Below are 24,764 nucleotides of genomic sequence, written 5' to 3'. Positions count from 1 at the left end.
TAACTAAGTGAGCAGGACGTATGAGAGTATATGGCGTTGTACGCACGGCCTATGGATGAAGGGGACAAATGAAGATACCTGATCCGCTAGTCCAGTCTTCCCTTCTAGTTACGTAAAGTCTTTTTAGAGATTTCAATATGGACTACATACGGAGCCAAACGAATGAATTCCAATATGAACTACATATGAAGCTACACGAGTGAATCTACACTTTAAAATATGTCTATATACATCCATATGTAATTCATATTAAAATCTCCTAAAAGACTTATATTTAGGAACAGAAGAAGTACCATACATGCATGGCCTGTAGGTGTCAAGGATTGTTGATTTTTTTTTTTTGCAAGGACAGTACTTCAAAGTATATCCCATCCAGACAATTATTGTGGTACAGATAATTTGGAGAACTTTCAGTCCACCAACCGACTTGAATATAGTTTACTGGTTTGATTTGACTTTGCAAGATCACACAAGTTGGCATAGTCTCCGAAACTAGAATTGGTTTTTGCAAGTTTAAGGTCATTTGTTGTTATGCATCTTAGAAATTGGGGTTGGCTTTGCAGGCTTCTGAATAGGTGTTTACGGTTTATAAACTGTGTTTGGTTACAAAAATGATAACGTAAACGATGACGTAAGAGCAAGTACAATAGAATGATATAAGCAGGCTATAAGGACTAAAATGTTATATCTTTATTTAGTTGGAGGAGAGAGAAGACAAGCGGGTTATAGAATAAGAGCTGGCTATAGCACGAGACCAATGACATTTTATGAGATTGTAAGGTGGGACAACTATTAATAAAATAGTACATATTTAACACTTACTATTGTACAAGCCGACTATTAGGTTGACTCTAGATGACAGGGCAACTTCTTATAGCCGATTGTTGGTTGTATTATTAACCATGCTCTAATCAGATCCCGACATTTTAGGAGGTGTAACGAGTTACTCTCTTCGTCCGAAAAAGAATGTTGCGGTGGCATTTTTTGAAAAAAAACCCTCCACAAATTTTCGACACAACCCGCACTCCTTGCTTGTCTCCCTAGACCTCCCCTGCTCGGCTCCCCCGCGCGCAGAGCTCCCTTGCTCAGCTCCTCTCCTCTGCTCCCCCCATAGCTCTCCTACGCGTCGTTGGAGCTCCCTTGGTCAGCTCCCCCATGCCAGAGCTCCCCTCCTCTGCTCCCCCACATAGCTCTCCCGCGCGACGCTTGGAGCTCCCCCGCCCCACGCCACCGCCGCGTTGCTTCCCCCTCGTTCTCCATGGAGAACCATGGCAAGGAGAAGGCTTGATTTTTTTTTATATGCTCCCCGACGGGAGACGTCCTTCCCCGAGGGCGGCGAGCCGAAGCTAGCCCTACACGTCGTCGAACACCTCCTCACTGGCTGGATGCCGTCGGCCACGAAGTCGGTCCCGACTGCATCTGCTCAACTCCACAGTCCACACCAAGAATCGCTCTTGGCTAAAATTGGTCTTCTCCAAGCACGTGCCGCCTCTCTTCTCCCGCCACTTCGCCGACCACGTCTTCACCGTCGGCATCAGCGGTCCTGTTCGCACCGTGTACGTTCAGCTTTTTTCCTACAGTTGCATCTTGGTTATGAATCTTGTGATGGCTTTTTGTCCAGTGAGAATTTGCATCTGAATTTGATAAAGATAGAGGGGCACTGAATACTGAATCTGAATCTGAATACTAAATCTTGTGCGTGTAGATGTTGTTGATCTTTATCCGAAAATGTGTTAGGGATTGTTGATTAGTGCACACTGTCATCTTGATTGTTTGATCTTTTCTGTCTGAAATTGCCAATGGTTAAAGTAGTAGTTACAATAGTGATCATTAACTGGACATTTGTTACAAGGAGTATATGTTGCTAAATCATTATTTATGTGCATAGATCACCTACCATCAGATTAATTTTTGCAGATGGTGGTGGTGATAGCTGTTTAATCGATCTGGTACTCAGTGCTGGATATACTCCTTGTTGAGTCAAGTTGTGCTAGTACCCAAGCATCTATTCCAGGCCAAGTTTTCGCTCCAATATTGATACACTTGGATGAAAATGACCCCTAGGTAAAGTGGCACATGGCACGTGTTATTTTTTTGGTACATGGTGATGTACAAATGCGTTGTGTATCCAGGGTTTTGTTTCAAATTTTTTGAACGTGCGTAGCTACTCTGTTGGTGCAGCTAGCGATATTGGGTGCGCATGGGCCAGCCTGCTCCGTTGACTTGCTTTTCTAGGGTTTATACGGTGGTTGTATACGTGGGCGGGCCTCCTTCCTTCTCTGGGCTGCGCGTCGCCCTTCGTCGACGTGTGGTGGGCTGCGTCAGCGTACGCGGTACCGCTTTGCGCTGGGAAGGCGGTGCCGACTCGACCATCTGGCGTACGGGAGCTCCTAACGGGCGCCTTTAGCGCCAGTTGGCAGTTCGGGCGCCCACGCGGCTGTGAACTGGGCCGGCCCAGCAAAAAGTCAAGCGAGCAAAGAACAGCCAAAAATTGGTCGGGTAGCGAACGACACGGGCAAACCAACTACACTACACCGGACTACTGGCGAAATCAAGGAAGACTGTTTAAAGTACTCTGTCGCCGCACAATTTATTCATATACATGTAAACATACTGTAGCGCTTTGATTTTTAAATTATTTGAAAACATTTGGGAAAATTTTCATGAATTACAGAAAAGTTCATTGGTTTCGAACAAAAAGAGCGTATTTCAAAAAAAACATCGCTTTTGTAAAAAAAGTTCATCGACTTTGAAAAAAAGATCACGATTTTGAAAAAAAATTCACAATTTTGAAAAAAGTTCATAGGTTTCGAAAAGGGTTCGTCAATTTTGAAAAGAGTTCATTGATTTTGAAAAATAGTTCATCGGTTTTGAAAAAAAGTTCATCAATTTTGAAAATAGTTCATCGATCTTGAAAGAGTTCATCGACTTGCAAAAAGGTTCATTGATTTTGAAAAGTGTTCATTGACTTTGAAAAAAAATCGTCGAATTTGAAAAAAGAGTTCATCGATTTTGGTAAAAAGTTTGAGTTTGAAAAAGAGTTCATCCAAATTGAAAAAAGTTAATCGAATTTGGAAAAAAAATGTTCATCAAATTTGATAAAATTTATTTTATTTTGAAAATATGTTCATTGGTTTGCGAAAAAGTTCACGAAAAAATTGAAAAGTTCATTGAACCAGGATGAAGGGAAAAAAAGAAAAAAAGGAAAGTAGATGGATAAAAAGGATGTGAAAGATGTACGTATACACATTAGGTTGGTTGTCGGGGTGGTCATTGCCTTCAAGCACAAAGGAGGAGGTTGTAGGTTCGATTCACGCTCTTGCCGATTTACTTTTTCTCTTTTGAATGCAGAAAAAAACATAGACGGGCCGGCCCATCTGGATCGAGAGGAAAAGCTGTTTGCGAATAACACCTAAACGGGCGCTTAAGGCGCCGTTTAGAATTACGTTAGCGTGGCCCATGGTTTAGCCGGAGAGGTGCTGTGTTTTTTTATTGGCAAAGGGTGTTGGGAGCTGCGCGTGCGTGGTTGGTTGCATGGGCTCTGCATGTGCCTGCTCTTGCCGATTTACTTTTTCTCTTTTGAATGCAGAAGAAAACATAGACGGGCCGGCCCATCTGGATCGAGAGGAAAAGCTGTTTGCGAATAACACCTAAACGGGCGCTTAAGGCGCCGTTTAGAATTACGTTAGCGTGGCCCATGGTTTAGCCGGAGAGGTGCTGTGTTTTTTTATTGGCAAAGGGTGTTGGGAGCTGCGCGTGCGTGGTTGGTTGCATGGGCTCTGCATGTGCCTGCGTAATTGCTTGGTCTACTCCAGATTGTACGTGTGTGCTCGCCTGCATGGCCCATGCACGTGCATGCACGTGGTTGTGTAATTGTTAGGTGTATGACCGGATGGCGAGTGTTTGACAAAAAACTATCAGAATTGAGGCTTCCGTCCCACAGAACTATTACTTTTTAAAAAATGGCTGATAACTACCAAAATATTGGAAGCGCGTGACTAAAAACTACCAAGTTGACGAATTGACCGTTTTAGAGCGTTTAAACCCGTTTCTGACAGCAGTGGCCCACATGTCAGGTGGACGCCAGTGGTAACGGCTAACGGCGCTCCCTCGCAGCCGTTAGACCCGGCCGTCGCGGTCGCACCTGGTCGGAGCAGGACTAAGCTGGCCAACCGGGCCGCTCGTCCCCACACTCCCTCACTCTCCCCCGAGCTCTTCTCCTAACCCTAGCCGGCGGCGTTCATGGCGGCGGTGGATGCAAACTCCGGCGCCGAATCGCTTGGAGGCATCCCCCCCAACGTGGTGGGAGGCGATGTTGCCGGCTTCTCGGAGGTTGATAACTGGCTAGGCAGCACAAGCTTCGTGGTTCCATAGCCTTCCCAACCGCAATCTCAGCCGTCCCAGATGTCGGTGAGGCCGCTTCCGGTTGTAGTACCATCGACGAGAAGAAGCATAGGTCGAGGCCGGTGCAAGGTTCCTCGTCCTGCTGGCGGAGCGAGGTATGGCATCTGATTTCTCATAATGTTTATGTAATTTTAGGTTAATTTTAGAAGCATGATATATAGGCTAGTTGCACACTTAGATTCAGATTACAACCCTGTTTGTGCATAAATTGAAATCTGTTAGCAACCTTAACATTGTATTGTGTTTTCAGTGAATCCAAGCTATCAGAGAACTGAAAAACAGTTAACTGTGAGAAATCTTAATATTGTCCAGGCCGTTTAATTATAACTATCTTAATCTATGTTGCAGTATTGATGACCCAAAGTGGGAAATTTGGTTTCATTTTCTAGCCAGAGAATCTATGGTTAGAAGAATTTACTAGTCAGACATATCATATATTACTCTGGTTTCTCTTATTGTGTCTGAGGGCCGTGGAGCTGATGATTATATGTACTATGTTGTTGATGAGGAGAAAGGAATAGAAGGTCTAGAGCATGTTGGTTGTGAAGATGATGTGCAGCAGATGTTGATCCAATTAGATAAGGAAAAGATTGTGAACATACGAGTTGTCAGAGCAGATGAGCCTTCTAATGCAGATGAAAATAGAGATAGTTATTTTGCTGAACATTGTATTAACACACAACAAAGTTGCACGAAGCTGGTGGATGCAACCAAAGACAGAAAGGATGAGCTTAAGAACAACAATCTTCAGAGAGAAGCTGACCTTAACCATTTTGAAGGTGACACTGATGTGTCTGAATTTCTTTCTGATGAAGATGGCAACAATGTGGAATTACATACAGGCTCCTCCTCTGAAGAAGAAGCTGCAAAACAAAATAGATCAATGGTCCAGAAGCTGAAGGCAGTGAGAAATCCTGGTCCAACAAGTAGATCACACCATGAGGTTGAGAAGAAGGAAAAACCAGACTGGTTTCCTAAAGTAGATGAATTTTGTTTTCCTGGTGATCCTGGAATTAGTGATGAAGAAGATGAGATTGAAGGAGCTTTCAAACTACCAAGTGGTAGGAAGAGAAGGTCAAAGAAGATGAAGGAAAGGGTATGGTTCAATGAAAAGCTTCCAGATCCACAAGAACAGTTTTGTAAGGGGTTGTGCTTCACCAATGTTTATGTGTTCAGAGATGCACTTAGGGATTTCCAGTATCACAGAAATGCCCCTGATAGGATTATTGTTTGGTGCTCAGAGAGAGCACATGGATGTGATTTTTATATCTGTGCCTCTAAGATAGCTCATGAGCAAACTTTCTGCATCAAGAAGTGTGATATGCTGCACACTTGTGGAGCATGTGCAGAGAACACAAAGGTTACTACAAAGTGGTTGTCCAAATCAGTACAACCAGCATTGAGAGATGACATTAGAGCTCCTGTGGATGCATTAATAAAAAAGACTAAGACTAAGTTTTCAGTTGATGTTTCAAGAAGTGTGGCATATAGGGCAAGGAGGAAGGCTGTTGATGTGGTGCAAGGTGACCACAAGCAACAATACTTGAGACTGAGGGATTATCTTCAAGCTGTTCTTGACACAAACCCTGGGAGCAGATGTATTGTAACAGCATTTGTTGACCCAGAAAATCCTGCACCCACTCCTAGATTCAAGTACATGTTCTATTGTCTGGCAGCATCAAAGGAAGGGTTTCTGAATGGTTGCAGACCATTTATAGGTAATTGTTGTTGAATTTACTGTTCTGAATTTTGGGTCATATTTGGCCTGTAGCTAATGTTTTACTGCATCCAGGGCTTGATGGGTGTTTCATCAAGTTAACCACTGGACAACAAATTCTTGCTGCCACAAGAAGGGATGGCAACAACAACATCTACCCCATAGCTTTTGGTGTGGTTGACAAGGAAGATGGAGAAAGTTGGACTTGGTTTTTAACTCAGCTGAGATGCTGCATTGGTAGTGGTAACAAATTTGGAACATACACAATAATATCTGACAGGCAAAAGGTTAGCAAGTAAATCATTGATGCTATAGTATAGTACTTCATGGAATTATTTTAGTGTGTTCATGTGTGACCCTGTTTTCTGAATGTATAGGGGTTACTTAAGGCAATAAATGAGATGTTCCCTGATTCACCTCAAAGATTCTGTCTTAGGCACATATATGCAAACTTTCAAGCAGCTGGGTATAGAAGCAAAGAACTAAAGCAGTGTGTTGACCAGACTAGCTACTCTTACACTAGGAATGGGCATGAATTAGGGATGGCAGCTCTGAAAGCACAGTCTGAGGATGCTTGGAAATGGCTTAAAAATATAGAGGTCTCCCCTTGGGCTAGGTATGCTATGGATCATACTTGCAAAACAGATCTAGTTGTGAACAGCCTTAGTGAAGTCTTCAACAAGATGATACTTGATGTTAGAGCCAAACCAATAAGGACAATGTTTGAAGGGATTAGAACCAAGCAGATGATAAAGAGGCAGCAGACTAGGGAGAAGTTGCAGACATGCAGGTGGACAATCACACCAAATTACTCAGAGATTTTAGAAGAGAACAAAAAGTATGCCAAGCACTGCCAGGCTGACAGAGCTGGTGAGACAATTTGGCAAGTAACAAGCAAAGAAAACCAATATTGTGTGGACATGGAAACATGTACATGTGACTGCAAGAGATGGGACATGACAGGTTGTCCTTGCAGTCATGCCATATCTGCATTGACAAAGCAAAAGCTCCATCCTGAAGACTATGTTAATGAATTCTTCAAGAAGCCACTATACCTGGAGGCATACAAAGCAATAATTTTCCCTGTCCCTGGTCCAGACTGCTGGCCTGATACAAACACTCCAGATATCCAGCCTCCTGTGTTCAAAGAAAAGGCAGGGAAAAAGCAGACAACAAGGAGGAAGGGTGAGTTTGAGGTTCCAGCTCCTAGAGACACTAGTAGGATGGGTACTATCACCTATGGAAATTGTGGTTTGGAGGGACATAGGTATACAAATTGCAACAAGACTCTAAGGCCTAGGCTTCAGATGAGGAAGACAGGACATCAGGTAATTTTTCTGAACCTCTTATAAAAATTTCAGTTCCTCTAGACATACTTTTTCATCCAAAAATAATTTTTAAAAGAAATGTTATGTGTTACAAGCAGGAAAACAGGGCATTTTATGAAGACATAGCTGGTTCATCTAGAACAGTTCCTCTTGCAACTGCAAGAACCACAACAGTACCTGCTGCAACTCCATCTGCATCTGCACCAGCCCCTTCTGCATCTGGCCCAGGCCCTTCTGCATCTGCACCAGGCCCTGCACCAAGAGCTAAAAGAGGTAGGCCTACAGGTAGAGGGAGGACTCATGGATTCACTGTTCCAAGAGCTGCAACCACTTCAGATAATCAAGTTGGGACCAAGAGGAAGAGAATGACAAGCTCCAAATTAAAAGGTTATTTCTATTGCAGTGGTAACTACTGAAGTGACAGGTAAGCTGAGATGAAACCTGTTCTGTGGTCAAGTTGTCTGAACCTATTCTGTGGTCTGAAACCTGTTTGGTACTTTCTTTATTTGTTTGAACCTATTATGTGGTCTGAACCCTATTTGGCACTTTCTGAATTTGTCTGAACCTGTTATGTGCTCTGAAACATGTTTGGCTATTTCTGAATTTGTCTGAACCTGTTCTGTGCTCTGAAACATGTTTGGCTATTTCTGAATTTGTCTGAACTTGTTCTGTGCTCTGAAACATGTTTGGCTATTTCTGAATTTGTCCGAACCTGTTCTGTGCTCTGAAACATGTTTGGCTATTTCTAAATTTGTCTGAACATGTTCTGTGCTCTGAAACATGTTTGGCTATTTCTGAATTTGTCCGAGCCTGTGAAAATGGGCCTTTGATTGGGCTTTGTTATTGGATCAAACTCCCGAAGCCTTCTGTGTTGTCTATAAGAAGGCGAACCCTCTCTCCCCCTACCCAAAACCTAGCCGCCAGCACCACTACAACCCAGCCGCCAGTCAAAGAGATGGATCCCAGCCATGGAGACGTTGTTGATGACCAGGAGGAGTTGGGTAGGGCAGCAAGAAGGGTTGCAAGAGAAGAAAGGAGGGCCCATCGACATGAGCGACGGCGACGGTTGGCTTCTATAATCATGGCAGAACGCAACTCCAACGACGTGAGGCATTTCAACGAGGTGTTCCCAGCTGGAACCAACATCACTGATGAGCTGATCATTTGGTGGGCTAGAGAGAGGGCAAACTTCCATCGATATCAAGTCACCAGGGCGAGGTGGAGTAGAATTCTTGATTCGGCGTGGTGAATCTATTCTCACTAATGCTTGCTATGGATTTCTCTCTTGAATAAATGTCAGCTTGTATGAATTCTTATCAATTTCTCTGAATGTATGTGAAGTTAACTGAATTTTCTTATTTGTGCTCTGTAATTGTTTGTGCATGGTGGTTCATGGTAGTTAATGTAGGTCTAGAAGCATCCACACACAAGTAGTAGTGGCCAGCCATGTCTTTAAAGCCAACACCCAAAACGTGTAATCTCCACTTCTCCTCTCTTTCTTTCTACTCGACCATTAGCCTATCCAACTTCCCATCCAAAAAACCACCTTCACGCCGGCGATGGCATTTGGAGAGGGTTGGCATAGGGACCTACGGGAGCTATGTGCCGGCGATGCCAAGAAGCTGCAGTATGCGCGTGAGGTGAGTTCTTGGTTCAGCGGGCCTACCATGCTGCAGAACCAATCGTTCGCCGTCAGGGCAGCCGCCACAGAATACGAGAGGGAGTGCCTGCCTGACCTCCATCGCCCCTTGATTGAAAACCTCATCTGGGCAATGGGTGAAGCTAGGGATTCGCCGGACCCTTTTCAGCGAGCCCGTTGGTATATGTACCAAGACCGCCTGAATCTGCGTCCGGTGGATCACCTAGCTGAACGCATAGTGCCAGTGCTGCCCCTCATGAGGATGATGGAGATGCAGCCAGAGCAAGCGCTGCCGGAGCTGGAGCGGCTACCAGTGCAGGAGGAAGAAGCATGCTCATCTAGCAAGAAAAACAAGGCCAAAAAATAGAGCTTCCAAGGTCCTGTTCGTCGTTCAGAGCGTCTTCGTCTGCTGCGTTAGTACTTAGGATGCTGCAATGTAGATGATGCTGCTGCAGTGTATGATCTACGTGTTTTAAGTTTAGCAACTTAGATCAATTGTATGTGATCCTGCAAAGTACTATGTTTTAAGTTAGCATGGTTGATTTATGTGAATGAAACCTGCTCTGAACTACCTCTGAATCTGAATTATTGTGCACTGCCTCTAAATCTGCACAAGTTTCTGTCAACTTTAAACAGCACAAGTTTCATCACGCAATAACTACAGCACAACTACCACCAAGTCTCACTGAATTCAACTTCTTTACTGCATCACTCCACCTCTCTTTACTACATCTCCTCTTTCTTCAACTACTTAACATCAGCCTCACTGGATATCCACAACTTCACCTCACTCGCCACTTCTCTCACAACCACATCCTCTCTTCACCCATGGCTGGTTCCTCCTCCACACCAGACCCATGGCTCAACCCATTCCCCACTGGCAAGGGCTGGGTTGCCATGCTATTTGGTTCGGCGCGCGGTGACCAAGATCTATTCCTGGACTACATGAAGATAGCTACGAGATACAACAGCGCGGATGGACTAGTAGATGCTGCTGACCTAGTCCAGAAGAAGGCGACGCCTCAAGAGAAGAAGTGCATGCAGCAGAGCTATGGAACTAAAGGTAAGGGTATCCTGCCCATCGACACTCTACTATGGGCAATGAGAGAGGCAGAGTCCTCCGATGATGGCTAGCGTAAGCGATGGGAAGCCCACCGCTATGTTGCTCCGACACAAGCTGCAACTGATGTAGCAGTGCAGGAAGAGGATGACGACGACGACTTGCAGATAGTTGCGCCACCTGCAGAGCAGGCTCGCCGCCGTCCCCCTCCCATCATCGTCATCGACGAAGACGATGAAGAGGAGGAAGTGCAGAAGCAGACAGATCCAAGGCAGATCAAGCAAATCATGCGTCGCTCTGCACGCTTAGCAAATCCTAAAGATGAGCAGTAGATCCAATGTTATTCAAGTTGCCTAAGTGAACCTATCTCTGAAACAAGTGTTAGCTAATTCAGTTTCGTCAGTGTTCACAAGTTCAGTATCGTCAGTTATGTTTATCTGAAACTTGATTTGCATGTATGTGCTATCTATGTTAGAGAGACTATGTGTTATCTATGTTACAGAGAATATGTGCTATCTCTGGTGTATCCAAGATCAGATAATTCTATGTGCTATCTATGTGCTATATATAGGTCAGTACTGGATGCAACAGATTATGAAAACAAATATAGAAATTTAACATCATCATGGACTATAGTTCATAAGCTAACTTACTATCCATACTTGGCATTACAACTTGGAGTTCATAGGCAGTTAATATCTTAAAGCATTACAGATCACATGCAGTGCCATGGGCACCACAAAACAAATCCCCAAAATGATCTGAAACTAGGACAATTCATAGGCAGTTCATATATAGTATTATAGCTAGCTAAGATGCATATTTGCATCAGATAACATAGCAAGGCCAGTTATATATAGGCCTCATATATACTTACCATCCAGAGTTGCCACTTCACTCCTCCATCACAACTTCCTTGATCTTGTCCAGCTTTTCCTTGCACCCATGACCAACCTTCAGGAGCTCAGCAATGACATTCTCCAGCTTCTTCTTCTCTTCTTTAAGGTGGTCTCTGTCCACCTCTATCTCCTTCATGGCCTTCCTAGTGTTTTGGATTATATCAGCTTGACTCTGAAGGATGCACCTCTGTTCTTTTTTGAGCTTAAGCTTCTCCATTTGAAGCTCAATCTTTGCCTGCTCCTCAAGTCGCCTCTTCTTCTCCTTCAGTTCATTGATTGCCTGGCTTGTGCAATCCATGTCATGAGATTTGATTCCATCCTGATAATCAAACAACTTGGACACATCATCCACTAGCTGGCTATACTGATTGGCCAGAGAATCAAGCTCCTTATGCAGTTTTGCAACCTCTGTCCCATGAGCCTCATTATCCTGGGCTCTACCAAGATTCTGCTCATGATACATATCCTAGAGCTTGGTTAAGCACCTTTGCAGAATTACAGGCCAGGGGGCATCTACCCACTCCAGAACACCACAGTTCACACCATCCTGAAAATCAAATTATATTTGCAGTGAACACCACAGATAACAAGCAAATTCAGAATAACAAATCATAAACACATGTGCTATACATAGGTACACTAGCTAGCTCTATACTCAAAATACAACACATCAATATGTTTCTAGTGCTCTTTGCTACAAGTACAATATTCAGACATACATAAGTTTTCACACTTAAAGGAAAATTCAGAAAAACAACAACTAAACGCTACTCTGTTTCCACTACATAGCAGAAAAACAAGCTAATCAAATCCACACCAAGTTGGTCCATTACCTCAGTAGCACATCCGATGAATCTCCTGCCAGTGTCAGTGCCTTCAAATGCCACAAACTTGCCTGCCCTCTGCCTATGCAAGATGCACCTTCTGTCAGATTCAATCACAAGCCCACAGAAGCTTGGGTCTATCACAGTTTCAGGAGTTTGCTGCAGCAGCAAAAACATATATGTATCAACTACAGCTCACATATATGAACTTAAATGGAAGAAATCTCGATTATCTTCAAACCCTAACCCTAGAACACAGGAAGGAGAGGAGAGGATACAGTTAGCTGACTTACGAAATACTCCATCTGCATGCTGCTGAACTCGCTCATGAACTCGTCATCGTCGTCCGAGGTCTCGTTACTATTGGGCCAGGACGGCATGGTCGGTCGTGGCGTCGTCGGAGAGCGAGAAGAAGCAGAGCAGAGCAAAGTGGGGAGTGAGCTCGGGGGAGAGTGAGGGAGCAGGTGGGGACGAGCCTGGTCGGCCAGCTTATACCTGGTCCGATGCGGCCCGGTCCGACCAGGTGCGACCGCGACGGCCGGGTCTAACGGCTGCGAGGGAGCGCCGTTAGCCGTTACCGCTGGCGTCCACCTGACATGTGGGTCACTGCTGTCAGAAACGGGTTTAAACGCTCTAAAACGGTCAATTCGTCAACTTGGTAGTTTTTAGTCACGTGCTTTCAATTTTTTGGTAGTTATCAACCACTTTTAAAAAAGTGGTAGTTCTGTAGGACGGAAACTCCAATTCTGGTAGTTTTTTGTCAAATACTCCCGAATGGCGGGGGAGATTTGACGCCGCAGACCGGATGTGTCTCGGCGCGGCGTCGGCGGCACTAGCTATGCCGGCTCCCTGTTTTGACGCGGCAGCGGCAAACAAGCAGCTCAAAACTAGGGCGTTTACGGAGCTGAGGATGCTGTGGCGACGGCTGTCATGGCGCACGGCGCCTTGGCATTCGTGGAGGCCGTGGATGAGGAGAACAACTTGACGAAGTGGGGCATCTGCCTGTCGGAGTTCGAGAGAAGGAGGAGATCCGCTTTTTCTGTCACGAAAGGGTGCGGCCATGGATTCCACGTCGTGTGCCGGTGTGCGTCGACGCCTGACTCCTACGTACAGTTTATGTGTATCGACTGCTGCAATTCCTGTCGTCGGATATGGCTGATGCTTACCTTCGAGAAGTTTAATTCCCGCATGAAAGGTAGGGGGGACAACAGAGAGGCTATTTTATCTAATACTCTACAAAAGTGACATATTTCCAACTATGTTTAATGTTGTCAAGCCGCTGACAAATTTGGAGCACCTTGGCCGATAGAGAAAAATATGAGCTTAAATGTTGTTCTTCTGTTATCAAACTCATTCGATGCCAACCAGGGAGAATTGGAACCTAATGATGCTATAGCACCTGCAAAATGGTGGTGCAGGAGTTCGTAATGATGGGACTACATCCGGCGATAGAAGATTTTGCTTTGTTTATTATAGAATGGTCATGTCAACATTTCAAAAGATGATTCAAATCCTAAAACCAAAGCTACTTCTGATGTGTTTCTTGCTTACCGGTGCTGTGGTTTGCTTCTTTAGACTTGCTTACGCTCAGCAATATTTCTTTTCTATTCACTTGTCGGATCAGTTCAGTCAGTATTCTGGGAAGAATATTTCCAAGTAATTAGAAGTGCCATGCAAACCCTGGGCAGCACACCCTTTTGTCCATTGGATCTTAATCTGAGAGTGTAGGGAAAAAGTGACTGAAACTTAAACTAAATTAAAGCGAACAAGCAAAAACTGAATAATTAATTAAATAATCAACAGGTCAAATTTAATATCAGCATACAAAGAATTTCTCACATAACGTATCAATAGGCGTGGCGTGCCGCCGCGCGGGCATGGCTAGTTAGGTCTAAAACCATGACAAAATTGGGCCAGTTGTGCTGCTACCTGACTGAAAATTGGACCAAGAATTCTAAGGCACCTTCTACGGCATCATCCCCAGATCGTGCGATAGCACCAGCTGCCCTATTACAGATTCGACTAATAACACAAATAAAGGAAACTGAAACAAACTTGAGGTCATGGATAACAGCACCAGTAGCCGACCGATCAGCTTCGGAGGCACTCAGCCTGGCCACCAGAGAAGAACAGTCTGAAGCTGAGATAATCCTCTGAATACCATCAACAAGAGAATAGGATAAAGCATATCGAGTGGCCATTGCTTCAGCGGGTTCAGGATCGCAGACCTTCTCATAGAAGTGATGGTAAGCGTTCAGGAACATATATATCACGGTGATTACGGGCAACAGCACCAGCAACAATACATTCAGACTGTAATAACAAGATGGCAGCATCAAACTGTAATAACAAGATGGCAGCATCAAACTTTCTGTTAAGTCTGTACCACCATTTTGGCATATTAAATGCGTTGACATATATACATAGTACAAACATGAACAATATGACAACGCCGTGGGGATAGCACATATAGTTGAATAATTTGAATACTGAAAGCATAGGTTTTCGGTTTAGCATGTTAGGATTCAGAGAACTAATGCCCTCTAGTGATTTTGCTTTGTAGTGGTGGAGCCAAAAGTGTCAGCAACTCACAAGTTATTAGCAAGTTAAAGCAGCAAGTTGCCATGCTCTGCTTCTTATGTTACACACAAATTCTTAAACTGAAACATTCATGGACATAAACAAGAGCAACAGAAAGAGGAATGTACTTGACAAGATAGTAAGCCGGAGATACAGGTTCTCACTGCCGACGGCGCCACCCTTCTCCACGCCACAGCAGGCACCTTGTTGCATTCCCATCAATGTTGCTGGTGATTAGATTAGCATAAGCATACACTACACATGAGCAACTTTTACTGCACTCCACTGCACAGACATCATAGCTTTTATCCCACAGGCGTATGAATTTGTCTGGCGCCTTCATTGCTGGCAAGGTCAAGAAACTGTCCTCTCCACCACACTGCAGTTTCTCCTTTCGCCGGCAACCATGAAAAAAATTGCCTCTAACCCATTCTATTATGTTACTAGGGACAAACTCATCAAGGCACTTGCATGTGGGAATTGCCTCTGTGTTGTCGCAGTAGCCGTATGCACCACAATATCCATAGATATTGCACTGATAAGCTGGCGATAAGATTGGGTGGAGAAGATGGAGGAAAATTCAGTGAACTACAAAAACTAACATCGCAGTTGAAATAGGTGAACCGCTGTTCCATTTCCTTCTTTGTCAATAGTTAAGATAGACAGTGAAGCGTGAACGGAGGGCAGTATTTCAATACCATGTGGCTCGACTGGTGGAATGGATCCTGATGCATCACTATCTATCAGCCTATCAACTTGAGAGTGGTAAATGCCAGGAAGGTGACTAGGTGACAGTAAGACAAAGAATGCAGAGACTAGCAAAATGATACTTCTTCCGTTTCGATATAGAAGGCTCACACATGTTTTTAGATCATCAACTTGACCAACAAAAAATGAGTTGCATGCTGCAAAAAATGAATTCATTTGCATATTGTCAGAGGACATCATGACTAATGGTCAGACCTCACACAATGGAAATGAAAGAACACTACTAATTTGCACATTTACCACTACTAATTTATACATCTACTTCTGCAAATAGGTATATAAGTTTAATATGAAACATGTTTCAGTTAGTACACTGTCCAAGATCAGAGGTTATGGATGGCTGATTGCATGATGCCAAATACTACATGATTCCCCTACTACTGAAAACATCATCGGATAAAATCAAGAGAAAGTTTACTTAGAACCGTGAAAGAGAAAACTAATAGCTCTAATATTCAGGGGAGCAACAATGTACATATGATCCTAAGGAATATTGTGCAAACACACACATCATCATGTATAATCAACAGAATTTGATTTTAATATTAGTGCCTTTTCTAATTATCTGGCAGCTGGCCAGAATCAAGGCCTATGAATAGTATTCCGCTTTAATCATCTCCGCTACCTTTATCCACAGAATCACTATGGAAGCCAAGGTAGATTCAGATGTGCTGATTATGTTATGTATTTCTGGTGATTTTTTTCATTTTAGTTCCTTTTGTGTCGTAGCCTCCAATAAGATGAGGAACTATAACTTGAGCTGCTTTAGATGAATATTCAAGGCCAATCACTGATAATTCAGTGTTGAAGTCAAAACCTGGACATTTCCACCTATCACTTCATTAACAAACATCTAACCAGTGTTTTCTTACTGTTTACCTTCCTTCTTTCCCACTCATCTAGTTGTCTTATTTTGCATCCTGCTAAATCTTACTCTTTTGTCTTTTCACTATCAGAACTATGCTTATGGTAGAAAAATCACATTTGACTTCAGCTTGGGGTTTCAAGGTGTTGTACCTTCGATAGCCATGATGCCCGTTACATGTGGCCTCTCTCACACTTGAGTTTCGACTCCTGCACATGTAAGTCATAAGATACATCTTTATCTTGGCAAAGAAAACCCAGTAGAGAACAAGGCATTAAATGAGCTTTCTCTGCACTCAATAATATTTTCCGTATCTTTCTTCCTATTTCTGTCCATGGGCATTAATATTGCAATAAGAAGTTGCACCTATACATTGGCTTTGGCCCTGGTAAGCCCCTTGGCAGGGGATAATGTCACCGCTGATATTCTTTCATGTCAAGCTGGAAACTAACTGTTGTTGCCGGATATATTGACCTCTGAAACAAGAGCTTAAATTTATGAAATCAGGTATACCTGCAAGATGGACGACCCATATTTGTTAACCAAGCATTTACATCATCAAACAAAAACTAAAATGAGTGAGTAGCTGCAGTACCATTCAGAGTCAGGGATACACACATTACTTCATCCAAATGCAGTGCACTATCACTAGGAGCCTCAGCATTAGACCATATAAGGCAGTTGCAAACTGACCCTAATGCTTAAATGAAGTAAATCAAATGCAGTCGACCAAAAAAGGCATTTAGTTAACGATGTTTGCCGTACACACGCTGGATCGCGTTAGAAGAAGTTGGCTCAACAGTAACCACAGAAAGAAACACAGTACAGTTTGGGATCATTACAGAGAATGAGATCCTCCAAGGCACACCTCAAGCAGAAGGTAGTGGCAAATCATAACATTCCTTGGCCATGTGAACGCACTGTAACCAATGTAGAACCTCCACATTAGGGTCCTCCTCTAGAACCACGTCTCTAGCAGCAATCTGAATTGCACCACGGTACATGACAATCCTCCCACGAACCCTCAACAAAGTGCCCAAGCGTACCACCTCCGACATTTTCAATGCCATCTCTCCAGTTGGATCAGAATCTGATGAAGTGTTTGCATTCAGGTACTGGTGGTTCAGCCACAGGACACATGGTACACAGCCAGTGCCATCATCAACCAGGAAGCGCAGAAACTTCTCCCTGCGGTCACGTGAAACAACAATCCCGACAACCTCAGCACGGGCAACTGTACGGCCACAGCGAAGAAAGGAAGGCGGCGATGTATGTCGGGGAGTCAGAGAGAGAAGGTCGGCAGCCAGAAGTTTGACGTGCACAAGATGAAGGGAGTCCATGCTGAGTCTGCATACAAGTGATACAACCCATGAGGCAATGAAGTTCAGAGTGGAGATTTAACTAGAACTTCACAGTTTTATCATACATGACGAAAATTTAAGCAAAAAAGCTATATATATTATTGGCGGAGCCAGGAGTCAAGCAAGCCGGGCTAAAAGTTCATCGCTTATAAGTTATAACAAACCAGAAAAGTATCCCATGCCATGGCATAAACAACTATAGCTCAATTGCACAGCTAGGGTAGAATTAGAAATCGACATTTAACGATCCAACAAAGTAGATAAACATGAGCAAAATAGAAATAATACTACAAGATAATATTATCTGTACTGAGTTGAAAACAAGGCTTCAGATTCTGTAGTTAATTGGTTGGTTTCAGATTCTGCAGCAAACCCCGGCGGAGGCCCTGTCTCCAGTCCGCGGGCCGCCGCATCGTGAGAAGCAGATCAGCGCGGGGAGCAAAACACCAGGCATTTTTTTCCCAAGGAAACCACACACTGATAAAATCTAGCACACGGGATAAATGGTTGACTTGAATTCATCGAGGTTCAGAACAGGGATACATGTAGCTCTGCTTGCAGGCTTGTAGCAGTTACAGAACCAGACATGTACTGAATGTCTGAATCCTGTATCGTGGGCTAGCTACAGGATAAGAGTAAGTCACAAAATAACTGAAGGTGACAAGCTAATGTAACAACAGTACAACACTGAATCAATGTATATATATCCTTCAGTTTTTTCAGTGGGCACAACAAAATCAAAATGTTTGCAATACACGAATTCAAATGAATAAAATCCACCTTGCCCTTGCTCTGGAGCTCGACTGACGGAGCTCGTGGAAGTGGAGAGGCCTGGGCAGCCTGAGCCCTGAGGATTCACGGGCTCCGACGAGCGGTCTTGAGGTCGGGGCCCGGAGGAGTGAGCAACAGACGGTACGGAATTGCGGAAGACGGTGCCTGGCGGCGGCGCCGGAGAGCCGGGAAGGTTACGCTCCGGCCGGCCGCGCGCCGCACCATTGGCGGTAGGGTTCAGAGGTGCAGGCCGGCGCTGTGCTGGTAGCAGAAGCCAGGAGGGAGGAGGAGCACTGAGCGTCCTGGGCTGGCCTCGGCCGCATCAGTGGGCCAGTCTCTGGACCAGTCCAATGGCAAGGAGGAAGCCCAAATTCAGGTTTGGCCCAGGTGGGGAAAGGGAAGGCGGAGAGATAAGTCCACCCGGGGTCAGCAATTTGGAGCCCAAGCTGGCTGATTCTTTTTAAAAGCGAAGCTATTTAAAAAAAATTCAAACTCCCTCGATCCAAAATAAGCGTCGCAGTTTTGAACTAAGCTTAGTTTAACCTCTGTTCAAAATTGCGACACTTATTATACTAGGAATTAACTTTTTTCACAATAAACATGTGTGTATTCTAACTAAGTGCAAATTTGTATAGACAAATGACTTTTGTATTGCCCTGCGGAAAAAAAAGTGTTCTACAAAAGCTATTGTTGAAGCATGTTAGAGCATTGGTTTTGTTTTTCTCACACGTAACATTATGATTTTCGCTTGTTAACCAAATGTGCATGCGGTTAGACACATTTTACCTTAGAAAAAGGATTTCTTTTAAGTAAATATATTTTAGAACGCGAATTTTTTTGCAAAGTTGTTAATAAAAACTGAAACTTGGAATTTTTATAAAAAATAAGAATATTTCTCTTTTTAGTTTTTTTGAAACCTAAGTATTTTTTAAAACATAAACAATTTTTAAAAACTAGGAGGTACTGTTGTGATTTTTTTTGAATTTGCAAACATTTTGAGAACACAAATATGTTTTTAACTTTAAACTTGAAAAGGCAAACATTTTTCAAAACATGTTTAAAAAAATGGGAGGTACTATAGCTAAATTGATTTAATCTATATCTATTAATAAAACTTGGTGAATTTTTGAAATATGCCCACCTGATGCATTGTTTTAGTTCAATTTATTAAACTAGGGATATGAAATGAATCTTTTTCTTTGTCGCGTCTTCACATACGACCAGTCTCACTCGGCCCAATGACTCCCGTCAAAATGCATGAGGAGTCCAACTAAGATTTCATAGTCTATCTGACACAAACTACTCAATTTACATGATGACACATACATATATTATGTGAAGTGTTTTTTCCTATTATATTAGCCAGATGATTAAAAAAACTTTGTTCAACGTTCTTGATCTTCGTGGGACACGAAGGTGACTCAACAATCCAGCTATTGGACCTGGCCAACCTTGGTTAGTGACAACTGGTATCGCGACCACCGGCGACGAGGACGGCAAAGACGACAAGCGGAAACATGTGTTTGATGTTATATTGAAATGGAGGATGTGGACCCGCGGATGAGGTATTAGTCATGTTTATTATGTTATGGGCATTAGGTGATGTCTTTAGTGATACTGATGGGTAAAGGGCGTGCGAGGGTTGTTTTCTCCCGTTACAATGCACAGACATGTTTGCTAGTAGTACATATAGCATATTTCTACTATATATATTTGAGAAAAGTATACTTTCCGTCCCTTAACTTTTAGTAAACTTTAGATTTAGTCACTCAATTTCGAAACCAGACAATCTGCACCCTCAATTCTTAAAACCGGTCAGGTTTTGTCCTTCGCTCAGGTTTTATCTTTCCTTCCGTCTACTCTGGTATGGATATTTTGACAAACATTTGGCGTGCAATGTCTGGCGCTGCCAACGACCCGCCCCGCACGGCGTTCATCAGGTTGGTTGTAATGGGGAGTATCATATACTAGTACTACCTCTGTTTCAGTTTACAAGTCCTACGCGTATATCTAGGTTGTCAATTTTATCACCCTAATATAAACTATATAACACAAAAATTATACCTTTTGAAAGTAGAAACTCCGAAGTTTATGTTGGTATATTTTTTGTAATATATGACGTGTATTAGGTTGATCAAATTGACGACCTAGGGGTATGCGCACGCCCTGTAAACTGAGAGAGAGGTAGTATCATGCATATGATACTAGTGTATGATAATACCTCCCTAATGCATAATATCATATATTAGTATTATGTAGTACTCTATTTATTGCCATGCATGACACAAAGTAGTATAGCATTTATTATGATACGCTATCATGATATGATACTACACCCTCTCTTTCTTCATTTAATGCTATGACACCTCATCAAAATTGCCTAGTTGGCATACATAATACTAAATATAATACTACCATTACAACCAGCCTTACCACCAGTCTACCACTCGCAGAAACCCGCGCCGGATTCGCCGCCCTCGCTCGGCTCAGTGCACGACTTGGCCTTTGCGTTCAAGTCCTGCGAAGTGGACGGTTCACCGAGGGAGCAGCTAGCCGCAACTCGACGCGTCTCAGCTGCTGCCGTCCTCACTGACTGGCGATAGTGCAGTGTTTAGCCATGTCATCCCGCGGTGGCTCTGCGCGTCGGGGATGCCGAAACTTGCAGCGCTCGTGTCCGTCTTCAGATGTGCTTGCACTGGAAGTCTGGAAGACGCGGATGATATGCAGCAGGAGGAAGTGTGGGTGTCTTAGCTAGTTTAGCTGCATGTTTATTTTCCTTGTGCATGTGCATGCCGTGGGCATGGTACATAGCTGCATGCGTGTGTGTACACGTCCGGGTCATGCGCTAGGCCACCGGACCCACAGGTCACCACCACCTGGCTGTCGCCGCGCACCCTCCTGCGCGGCCTCCGAGCATAGGTCCTTCTCGCCGTACTCGTGCTCGCCGTTTGCTTCTGTCGCTGCCAACGACGGCACTGTTGATGCCCCTCCGTCGCCCTGAGTATACACCATTGAGGCCTTGTCCCCGCTCCATGAGCGTGCGTAGTGTAACACCCCGGATATGATTTTCCTAATATGTAATCCAACTCTTGCCGTTTCCAGCGTTAAGTTATTTTATTTTCTCGGGTTCGGGTTTTTGTCTCCGTGTGTTGTTGTTGTTGTCATGCATTTCATATCATGTCATCATGTGCATTGCATTTGCATACGTGTTCGTCTCATGCATTCGAGCATTTTCCCCGTTATCCGTTTTGCATTCCGGCGCTCCGTTCTCCTTCGGTGGTCATATCTACCTTTCTTTCGTGTGTGGGGATTAAACATTTCCGGATTGGACCGAGACTTGTCAAGCGGCCTTGGTTTACTACCGATAGACCGCCTGTCAAGTTTCGTACCATTTGGACTTCGTTCGATGCTCCAACGGTTAACCGTGTTGGGGAACGAAGCAGAAATTCAAAATTTTCCTACATGTCACCAAGATCTATCTATGGAGAAACCAGCAACGAGGGGAAGGAGAGTGCATCTACATACCCTTGTAGATCGCTAAGCGGAAGCGTTCAAGAAAATGGGGTTGAAGGAGTCGTACTCGTCGTGATCCAAATCACCGGAGATCCTAGTGCCGAACGGACGGCACCTCCGCGTTCAACACACGTACAGTCCGGTGACGTCTCCCATGCCTTGATCCAGCAAGGAGAGAGGGAGAGATTGAGGAAGACTCCAATCAGCAGCAGCACAACGGCGTGGTGGTGGTGGAGGAGCGTGGTAATCCAGCAGGGCTTCGCCAAGTACCGCGAGATATGAGGAGAAAGAGAGGTAGGGCTGCGCCAGGGAGAGGTCAGAAACTCATGTGTTGGCAGCCCCAAAGACCTCAACTATATATAGGGGAGAGGGAGGGGGCTGCGCCCCCACCTAGGGTTCCACCCTAGGGGCGGCGGCCAGCCCAGATCCCATCTGGTGGGGCGGCCAGGGGAGGGGGAGAGGGAGGCGCACCAGGCATGGGCCCTAAGGTCCATCTGCCCTTAGGGTTTGCCCCCCTCCTCCCCTTAGGCGCCTTGGGCCCTTGTGGGGGGGGGGGGGGGGCACCAGCCCACCTGGGGCTGGTCCCCTCCCACACTTGGTCCATGCAGCCCTCCGGGGCTTGTGGCCCCACTTGGTGGACCCCCGGACCCTCCCGGTGGTCCCGGTACGTTACCGATAAAACCCGAAACTTTTCCGGTGACCAAAACAAGACTTCCCATATATAAATCTTTACCTCCGGACCATTCCGGAACTCCTTGTGACATCCGGGATCTCATCCGGGACTCCGAACAACATTCGGTAACCACATACAAACTTTCTTTATAACCCTAGCGTCATCGAACCTTAAGTGTGTAGACCCTACGGGTTCGGGAACCATGCAGACATGACCGAGACGTTCTCCGATCAATAACCAACAGCGGGATCTGGATACCCATGTTGGTTCCCACATGTTCCACGATGATCTCATCGGATGAACCACGATGTCGAGGATTTGATCAATCCCGTATACAATTCCCTTTGTCTAGCGGTATTGTACTTGCCCGAGATTCGATCGTCGGTATCCCGATACCTTGTTCAATCTCGTTACCGGCAAGTCTCTTTTACTCGTTCCGTAACACATCATCCCGTGATCAACTCCTTGGTCACATTGTGCACATTATGATGATGTCCTACCGAGTGGGCCCAGAGATACCTCTCCGTTTACACGGAGTGACAAATCCCAGTCTCGATTCGTGCCAACCCAACAGACACTTTCGGAGATACCTGTAGTGTACCTTTATAGCCACCCAGTTAGGTTGTGACGTTTGGCACACCCAAAGCACTCCTACAGTATCCGGGAGTTGCACAATCTCATTGTCTATGGAAATGATACTTGACATTAGAAAAGCTTTAGCAAACGAACTACATGATCTTGTGCTAGGTTTAGGATTGGGTCTTGTCCATCACATCATTCTCCTAATGATGTGATCCCGTTATCAACGACATCCAATGTCCATGGTCAGGAAACCGTAACCATCTATTGATCAACGAGCTATTCAACTAGAGGCTTACTAGGGACATGGTGTTGTCTATGTATCCACACATGTATCTGAGTTTCCTATCAATACAATTCTAGCATGGATAATAAACGATTATCATGAACAAGGAAATATAATAATAACCAATTTATTATTGCCTCTAGGGCATATTTCCAACAGTCTCCCACTTGCACTGGAGTCAATAATCCAGTTCACATCGATATGTGATTAACACTCAAGGTCACATCCCCATGTGACTAACACCCAAAGAGTTTTGGGTTTGATCATGTTATGCTTGTGAGAGAGGTTTCAGTCAACGGGTCTGCAACATTCAGATCCATATGTACTTCGCAAATCTCTATGTCATCTTGTAGATGCAACTACTACGCTACATTTGGAGCCATTTCAAATAACTGTTCTACTTGGAGCTATTCTAAATGGTTGCTCTACTATACGTATCCGGTTTGCTACTCAGAATCATTCGGATAGGTGTTAAAGCTTGCATCGATGTAACCCTTTACGGCGAACTCGAGAAACATGTCCTTATTATTCCAAGGATAATTTTGACCGCTATCTAGTGATCCACTCCTGGATCACCTTTGTACCCTCTTGCCAGACATGTGGCAAGGCACACATCAGGTGCGGTACTCAGCATGGCATACTGTATAGAGCCTATGACAAAAGCATAGGGGACGACATTCGTCCTTTCTCTTTCTTCTGCCGTGGTCGAGCTTTAAGTCTTAACTTCATACCTTACAACTCAGGCAAGAACTCCTTCCTTGACTGATCCATCTTGAACACCTTCAAGATCATGTCAAGGTATGTGCTCATTTGAAAGTACCATTTAGCGTTTTTGATCTATCCTCATAGATCTTGATGCTCAATGTTCAAGTAGCCTAATCCAGGTTTTCTATTGAAAAACACTTTTCAAATAACCCTATATGCTTTCCAGAAATTCTACATCATTTCTGATCCACAATATGTCAACAACATATACTCATCAGAAATTCTATAGTGCTCCCACTCACTTCTTTGGAAATACAAGTTTCTCATAAACTTTGTATAAACCCAAAATCTTTGATCATCTCATCAAAGCGTACATTCCAACTCCGAGATGCTTACTCCAGTCCTTAGAAGGATCTCTGGAGTTAGCATACCTTTTAGCATCCTTAGGATCGACAAAACCTTTCTGATTGTATCGCATACAACCTTTCCTTACGAAAACTGGTAAGGAAACTCGTTTTGACATCCATCTGCCAGATTACATAAATGCAGCTAATGCTAACATGATTCCGACGGACTTAAGCATTGCTACGGATGAGAAGATCTCATCGTAGTCAACTCCTTGAACTTGTGAAAAACTCTTCGCCACAAGTCGAGCTTCATAGATGGTGACATTACCGTCTATGTCCGTCTTCTTCTTAAAGATCCATTTATCTCAATGGCTTGCCGATCATTGGGCAAGTCCACCAAAGTCCATGCTTTGTTCTGATACATGGATCCTATCTCGGATTTCAT

General features: G+C 44.2%; 1 protein-coding gene and 1 pseudogene across 5 annotated transcripts; one reads left to right on the top strand and one right to left on the bottom strand.

The window, feature by feature from the left end:
• The first annotated feature begins 1,071 nt into the window (after positions 1 to 1,071).
• Positions 1,072 to 17,326, top strand: LOC125530076 (uncharacterized). 4 transcript variants are annotated; one of them, XR_015599020.1, is made up of 9 exons: positions 1,072 to 1,556; positions 1,918 to 2,064; positions 4,077 to 4,499; positions 4,753 to 6,122; positions 6,197 to 6,408; positions 6,499 to 7,449; positions 7,548 to 7,873; positions 16,176 to 16,301; positions 17,197 to 17,326. XR_015599020.1 is itself a non-coding variant. In XM_087514073.1 (8 exons), the coding sequence occupies exons 4-7, from the start codon at positions 4,892 to 4,894 to the stop codon at positions 7,863 to 7,865; spliced, it is 2,712 nt and encodes a 903-aa protein (XP_087370199.1). In that variant the 5' UTR covers positions 1,072 to 1,556; positions 1,918 to 2,064; positions 4,077 to 4,499; positions 4,753 to 4,891; the 3' UTR covers positions 7,866 to 7,873; positions 16,176 to 16,544. The 4 variants fall into 4 exon arrangements, 3 of the variants coding, with proteins under 3 accessions (XP_087370199.1, XP_087370202.1, XP_087370201.1); XM_087514073.1 differs by lacking the exon at positions 17,197 to 17,326 and having other exon boundaries at positions 16,176 to 16,544; XM_087514076.1 differs by lacking the exons at positions 1,918 to 2,064; positions 17,197 to 17,326 and having other exon boundaries at positions 16,176 to 16,544.
• LOC125530079 (CST complex subunit STN1 pseudogene) lies at positions 16,696 to 20,459 on the bottom strand (annotated as a pseudogene). Its single transcript, XR_015599022.1, has 2 exons — positions 18,226 to 20,459; positions 16,696 to 17,431 (listed from the first exon to the last, which is right to left on the bottom strand). The product of XR_015599022.1 is annotated as a CST complex subunit STN1 pseudogene (transcript).
• Between the last annotated feature and the right edge of the window lie 4,305 nt (positions 20,460 to 24,764).

Source organism: Triticum urartu, chromosome 3A (assembly GCF_056163025.1).
Source record: "Triticum urartu cultivar PI428250 chromosome 3A, HENAU_Tu73, whole genome shotgun sequence".
Lineage (NCBI taxonomy): Eukaryota > Viridiplantae > Streptophyta > Magnoliopsida > Poales > Poaceae > Triticum > Triticum urartu.
The sequence above is the reverse complement of the archived record's forward strand: the minus strand, read 5'-3'. Positions and strand labels throughout refer to the sequence as shown.

Coding starts and splice junctions, on each gene's coding strand:
- LOC125530076 (XM_087514076.1), top strand. CDS start 4,892: ATGTACTATGTTGTTGATGAGGAGAAAGGAATAGAAGGTCTAGAGCAT. Junction 6,123..6,196: donor TGGTTGCAGACCATTTATAG/GTAATTGTTGTT, acceptor TACTGCATCCAG/GGCTTGATGGGTGTTTCATC. Junction 7,450..7,547: donor TGAGGAAGACAGGACATCAG/GTAATTTTTCTG, acceptor TGTTACAAGCAG/GAAAACAGGGCATTTTATGA.